The sequence below is a fragment of the Eurytemora carolleeae genome, unplaced genomic scaffold (genome assembly GCF_000591075.1).
Source record: "Eurytemora carolleeae unplaced genomic scaffold, Eaff_2.0 scaffold301, whole genome shotgun sequence".
In the NCBI taxonomy this organism is placed as follows: Eukaryota; Metazoa; Arthropoda; class Copepoda; order Calanoida; family Temoridae; genus Eurytemora; species Eurytemora carolleeae.
Genome location: NW_019396211.1, coordinates 77,734 through 84,965, shown reverse-complemented (window position 1 = coordinate 84,965; position 7,232 = coordinate 77,734). Strand labels below are relative to the sequence as shown.

The following is a 7,232-nucleotide window of genomic DNA, read 5'->3' as shown; positions in this document are numbered from 1 at the left end:
CTTAACAGATCAGCCGCAAATCTTTGAGGTAACTCTCTTGACCCCAGAGCCCGAAATTTAAGACCGGGTATTGTCATGAAACCCTGTGTCGGAATCCAGGGTTCATAAATGGGTTAATTTTGTTGATATATGATTTTTTTTTAAAAATATTATTTCATATGATTAGTCTCTTCTCTTTACAGAGTTTAATACTATTATAGTCATTCTGTTCAGTAATTCAAAAAGTTGGAAGAGTTTTTAAATTTACAGAAGATATTTTTTGTTGCGGATTTTCCATTCAAAATAATTTCTTTAAGTTTTTCATCTCCTTGATCTTGTCATTTAAAGCTGGGTCCCCTCACTCGATTCTATTTATAATGATCATGAAATTGTGGACCATATTTTTTCAAATATATAAAGAGAAAAAATATCAAAATATTTCTGTGGCGCTTCGTAAATGTCATTGCATCATACCTAATAGAAATTTGAACTATTTTCTCTTTTCCAACTTAAAGAAAGTCAATTGTTCTTAAGTAATCCTCTCACAAAAACCTGAATATATGTCTCTTTGTCTGCACAAGGTTATATAAAGAAACTGAAGATTTAAGAAACTGCATATTAATAACTACAGAACTATTAGAACTTTTACAGGCTTTAAGTTCCGTTCTTAGTTAAAGAACGAACAGTCATCCCATTTCGTTCCGTTCTCGGTGTTCTTAGTCGAAGAACGGTAACATCCCCCGGAAAAAAGGTGCACCGTTATAATCATGTCGGGGAGTTCGAAAAGCGGAACTCTGAATCTTCAAAAACAGAGGTTCTGCGGCAAACTAAAGTGATGCAATTGAGGTGCACCTCTCTTGGAGAATTTAAGGTGCACCTCTTTTGGTGAATTTGAGGTGCACCTCTTTTGGAGAATGAGGTGCACCCTAATTCTAATAGTCTTGCTGCTGTATTTTTATTGAAAATTGCTCTATGAACATACTTGAGTATTATAGCGACGTACTGCACTAAATAATTTATAGTTTAAACAGTTAAAATAAAACTTTATTTCAATTTAAAACAATTGTCTATGCAATGTGTTCATTGTTCAATACCCCCCCCCCCCCTACCCAGCTAACATTAAATCTTCGCCAGAGTTGGAGATAGATAGATAGATAGATAGATAGATAGAGAGAAGAGACGTGAAGATAGATGGATAAACAGGGGAATATTAAATTAAAGGGATCCGTTCACTAGATTTATTTTGGAACTGAGTTCTTCTAATCCCTGTATATTGGAACTGAGTTCTCGTCACAATCTCAAATGTTCTAATCCCTGTATATTTGCAACCTGGTGCATAATCCGCTCATATTTCAAACTTGATTTTTTCATCTAATATGAAGTCATAATTTGAGATGTCAAATGTGTGCTAAGTTGGGTAAGGGTTGCAAAGATATAGGGATTAGAAAATCAAAGTTTGAGGCAAAAACACAGTTACTTTGTGTCGAAATAATTCCAACGTCTTCATTAGACACTCAGGATTTCCAAATGAAAATATGATGCTAAAATTACCTTGAAAAGATTACATTTTAATTTTAGACACTTTTTCTGAAACTGCAAAAAGCATATTTTCCCAAAACAATAAAACACGTGAAAATGAGAGCTATGAATTTCTACGTATTTTTATGCCCACTCCCCTCTATAGCTGTATTTAATCATTGTGAAAATTTATGATTATCCGGCTTAGAATTTAACATCTTGTTTAAAACATATATCGTCATATTTCTTATTCCAAAAAATGTAATGTATTATGTATAATTTATAGAAAGTACGCATTCCCTTAAAAGATTGTGGGATAAAGTAGATTGTATTTGAATAGACTTAAATGAGATGATTTAGAATAACAGGTTTAACAACAATAAATTTTTCAGATTATCAAAATTTTCGTCAAATAATTCTGTCGTTTAAATCTTAACCTTAAAAAGGTTGGGGGGTTCACCCCTGAGTATGGTAGTAGTACGCTGACAATTCGGTGAGAAAGTCTACGATGTAGTATGTTGAATTCGGTGACATTTTTTCCGATATAGTATATTGATATCAGTGTATACCTCTCCGATATCGAATGTGGATTTTGGTGAAGAAGTCATCGCTGTAGTATATACTCCAAAGCACCGATGTCGAAGTGTAGATTTTGGAGTTCATTTGTGCGCTGTCGCATGTACGATTTGGTATATACGACAGTTCTGGGTGTGATCCTTTTACTATACCGCCAAGACCGACATCGAACCAGGTGATCGGAGCTCCGCCCAACTCCAGCGAAGCTTGTCGTAGAACGAGGTGGTATAACCGCCGTCGGTCTTTATGTTAGCTGGGTACTGAACTTCTGACCTTCTAACTTTCCGACCATACTGCAATATCGGACCTACACCAGCTGTTTCTTTTAGTATTATTTGAGGGTTAGGTTAGGTTAAGACAATTTCTGGGCCGAGCGCTGCGGCTAGGACAGGCTAGGGGCCGAGCGCCGCTGCTAGGACAGGCTAGGGGCCGAGCGCTGCGGCCACCAATTGTCCATATAGCTGCTGTAATACCACGTGCTAGTAAGTCGGATGTGTAGTATAGCGGATTTGGCGTAGGTCAGAAGTGGAGTATAGCGGATATGTGTAGGTCGAAAAATACACCACCAGAGCTGAAAACTTTAGAATGGCGGATATCGGGATTAATGCTTAATCCACTCTTTTTCTTGATCTCAAGATTAAATATTGGTTGTTCTCCTCTCATTTTTAATCTCCAGATTAATTATCCGATCAGGATTAAGGATATCCCATTCTAAAGTTTTCAGCTTCATGATTATTGGGAAACAAAATCGTCTTCGTTCAACGCCAGCTTTCCATATTTTGCCGCGGCATGTTATCAAAACCTTCTTCTAACGCCATTGTGGATTTATCAGCTGACATTTTCCCAGACCATTTCCATTTAAATTTTTCTAGTAATTTCTTTTCCTCAGGTCTGCGTCAGCTTTTTACAACCTTTAAAACATTTGGTTGATCTATATAAATTTCTATGTTTGTATTCTGAAAACAATATATTCGCTAAAATGACTAAACATGTCAAATTTATATAAATTGATTTTTTAGACAATATGAACGCTACCAGAGTTATTCTCCGTAACTTCAGCTCTACAGCTCGTAAGAATATTAAGGATGTCGAAGTAGACCTTCCAGCAAGTAAGTTGGGTCCGTCCAAATACACGGTTTTTTTCCCCCCCCCCCTTCCTATCCAATTTGTATAGGAGAACTAATCTTTAGCAAAAGTATTATCATCTATTTTTTATTATTTTAGGGTTAGGTTAAGACAATTTCTGGGCCGAGCGCTGCGGCTAGGACAGACTAGGGGGCCGAGCGCTGCGCCCACATGTCTTACATTTAATTTAAAATTGTTGAAAAAGTGGTCATGTACAAAATAGATAGGAGGGGGGGGGGGGTCCAAAAATCGTTCTCTAAGAAATTACCAAGACTTATTTCATTGTTGCATGAGGAAAGTAAATTATTGCGAAAGAAAACCGATCGATTCTGAGTAAACATGAGATTTATACTGAAGAAAAAATATAAAATTTTATATTATGAAAATCTTCTTGAATTTATAAACGTTAAATCAAGTTTCTGCGTTAAAGTATGAGGGGAGGATATTAACCGTCAATTTCCCCACCTCGTCTTCATAAAAACATTACATTTATTTCCCACAACTTACATGACCAAATTAACTTTACTGGGGGGGGGGGGTTTTTTTGAAATATACAAAACCTTCGGCCCCGAGAAACATATATATAACCATGACTTTTTAAAAGGCTACGCTAAGCTGAAGCAGAAGCAGAAGTTGTTCCAGATCGACAACGGGCTCAGAATTCACGAGAGGGGAGGAGCCATGGATAAGGTACTAAATTCTCTAAATATTTAGAATTTCCCCTCGCCCAGAAAATATTCGACCTAAAGGAATCTGATCTAGAGAATCTGACCTTGTATCCTAAATGTTAGGTATAGATAGATCGGACACGCTTCAGGTCGTTTCGTTTAAGGCACTTTTCATGTACCTCCCCCCCTTGCATGATTATATTTGTGTCGTAAAAAACATTCGAAATAAGGCAGGGACTCATTTAGAGATTTCATGGCTAGTGTGATACTTCACTTGCAGATTTTTATAGATTTTATAGATTTTATGATTGAACTTTAGTGGTGAGTCATTCTTCTGAATCCTTTTTACAGAAGTTAAGAAGTATTTCACTTCGAATTCTAAGACATGTTTAAAAAATACCTTTTTAACGAAATTCAAAAATGTGCACCGCACCTTTAATGGGATTTAATGATACAACTTGTAAAAAATAAAAATGTAATTGAAAATGAAAATTTTGATAATCTTAACATGGGTGATGGGTATTGGGTATCAATTAAACCGGCTTAAAACCGAAGTTTAAAACAATATACAAACTACAGAATTAAAAAGTATTGAAAATTGGGCAAGTTATTGTAACAAATTGTTTTTCCTCAAAATAAATTTCAGTTTTACTCTAAAATACTTTTTTTTGACCTAACTCAAACATTAAACCCCATTTGATGCAGCCATTATTTAATATTTGCGAAAAATGCATCTGATAAAGATGTCTTAGTATTCCTAGTAGAATACTTTTTTGTTTCTGTAAATTTTTTTTCAGAAAAGTTTGACACCCTTATTAAATATCTTACTATTTACATGTTTTATTTAGGTCCTGTACAACTTCTCAACCCTTCTCTGCATCGTCGGCGGAGCCTTGTGGGCTAAGAACGTTTACACCATGGCCTTTCCCCAGAAATAAATACTTAATCAGAGATTTACTGAAATTAGTATTCATATGTAAAGTAGTCGAAAGGGTTTAAATCTCAATATCATCTCGAGGTTTTATTTAATCCTTGATAGTTCATTGACCTGTATATTTATTTGATTAATTGACCAAGTGTTGATTTATTAAGATCAAATTAAGACCTGAGAACGATGTTTCAGATCAGTTTTCTTGTCTGATTCAAAATGTCCGGAGTTGTCGCTGAAGAGGGCTTCCTCAAACAAACTATTCCCTTCGATCCCAGGTTCCCCCCCCCCCCTTAACAAGATCCCCCATTCTTCTTCCGTCAACAATGGGTCCCCTTTCCCCATCTCTTTATTTTTTACCCTGAGCCCGTTCTCTCTATAGATATTGGTCCTGTAGTTCACGTACTTTGGGGGACGAAATGTTTGCCGCTAGATGTCTCGTGCTAAATTCTTATCTGATAGATAGATAATTTATCCGTACACTTGACGACCAATATATGAGACGTCAAGTTGTCGACCAATGTAGTTTATAGAAGGAACGGCCTCCGGTATATTCATTATTCACCCCCGACGCTCTTTCTTCGTCAAGGTTCTCAGACATGCACCCTAAACTCAGCCCCCCTCCCCCCCCCCCCCTATCATCTATTTAGGTCTCATTTTTACCTTCCCACTTTGCCTGCATAATATGACAAAGAGTTCATATCGATATATTCTGAACTTAAGTTGGTCGATTAATTTATTTATTTGATAATTTTGCTGATTCTAAAATTGATTTTATATTTTTTGTTGATTTATTAATTGATTTAATGTTTGATTGATTTATTTATTAATTGATTGACGTGTAGGTTCCCCAACCAGAACCAGACCAGGAACTGCTGGCAGAACTATGTTGACTTCCACAGATGTCAGAAAATAAAGGTTTGTGAAAACTTCAAATTTTTAGTTATTTCGCACATTTTCTGTACGGCTGGGCTGGGCGGATTTGACTGATAATATGATAAAAAAAAGTTCCTCAAGATGAAGGAGAATTCGTTTGTCGTTTTTTTTCTTTACAATTATTATCCTTATTATTAGTGGCCTTTATACAGGGACCTCCTTACATCGACTATTTTAGAGAAACAATTATTACGTTCTTTTGCCAATAGAAAGTTTTTTTAGAGGAGAGTTGGGAGGATAAAATGAAAAATATCCTTAGCTCGAAACTTCAGAATGGGAAGTCCTTAATCCCTATCGCTTAATCTGAGTATCCAATGTACTCACTTTTGATTTTCTTCTTAATTCTTCTACCCCTACTGTGTAAAAGTTACGTCGATAACAATTACAGATACGATGCTATATCGATTGAACTAATATCCGATTGGACTGAAGTCAGCTGTTCACAAGCCGGCTTTTAGAGCATTTAAACAAATATTAATTTAATTATGTTAATATGAATTTATTAAAAAACATTCTTTATCACATTTGAGGAATATCGTCATTTTGAACGTTAGTCTTGAACATTAATCCAAAACTTACGTTCCTTTAATAGATCATTAGTTCAATTGATATAACACCACAAATGTGGAAAAATTAAAAACCGGTGTTTCAAAAGTTCAAGAGCGCATCTTTAATCTCTAGAGATTAATCTGAAGTCTAAATTAGTCTTGAGATCAGCAAAAAATGGAGGATCAAGCATTGATCTCGATATCCACCAATCTAAAGTTTTCAGCTCTGTACAGTGTACACTTATTTTGTTTCAAATAATTGATTGATCATAGAATTTCATTTCACTCTTTTAACCTGTATTGTTGGTCACTCCCATTAAACACTTCTTTAGCTGTAAGCCAGCGGTCAAAACCGAAAGAAAACGGAATTCCAGAGTCCCGGGTTGAACGGGTTTCAAACATTAGCCTATGTTACCCCCGGGATTTTAGGGTTTTATTAAAAAATGTCGCCCATTCGGTCCAGCCGTTTGGCCAGCTATAGCTGACATATATACAAATATATCTGAGCGAAGAGCTTGATTAAATAGATTGTTTTTAATAATGATAATAATACTGTAAAGGGGGAGGAGTATGAACCGTGTCAGTTCTTCTACAGAAACTTCCATACTGTGTGTCCTAATGATAATAATACTGTATAGGGGGAGGAGTATGAACCGTGTCAGTTCTTCTACAGAAACTTCCATACTGTGTGTCCTAATGATAATAATACTGTATAGGGGGAGCAGTATGAACCGTGTCAGTTCTTCTACAGAAACTTACATACTGTGTGTCCTAATGATAATAATACTGTATAGGGAGAGGAGTATGAACCGTGTCAGTTCTTCTACAGAAACTTACATACTGTGTGTCCTAATGATAATAATACTGTATAGGGGGAGGAGTATGAACCGTGTCAGTTCTTCTACAGAAACTTCCATACTATGTGTCCTAATGCTTGGATAGAAAAGTGGGACG

General features: G+C 35.9%; 1 protein-coding gene and 1 long non-coding RNA gene across 2 annotated transcripts; both read left to right on the top strand.

The window, feature by feature from the left end:
* Positions 1-3,072: 3,072 nt before the first annotated feature.
* LOC111698268 (cytochrome c oxidase subunit 7A1, mitochondrial) lies at positions 3,073-4,990 on the top strand. The gene is made up of 3 exons (XM_023468554.1): positions 3,073-3,182; positions 3,803-3,888; positions 4,715-4,990. Exons 1-3 carry the CDS (start codon positions 3,098-3,100, stop codon positions 4,802-4,804), a joined length of 261 nt encoding a protein of 86 aa, XP_023324322.1. The 5' UTR covers positions 3,073-3,097; the 3' UTR covers positions 4,805-4,990.
* A 64-nt stretch (positions 4,991-5,054) lies between these two features.
* Positions 5,055-6,862, top strand: LOC111698270 (uncharacterized). The gene is made up of 3 exons (XR_002764499.1): positions 5,055-5,072; positions 5,640-5,712; positions 6,839-6,862. It is a non-coding gene; the product is annotated as an uncharacterized LOC111698270 (long non-coding RNA).
* Positions 6,863-7,232: the final 370 nt, after the last annotated feature.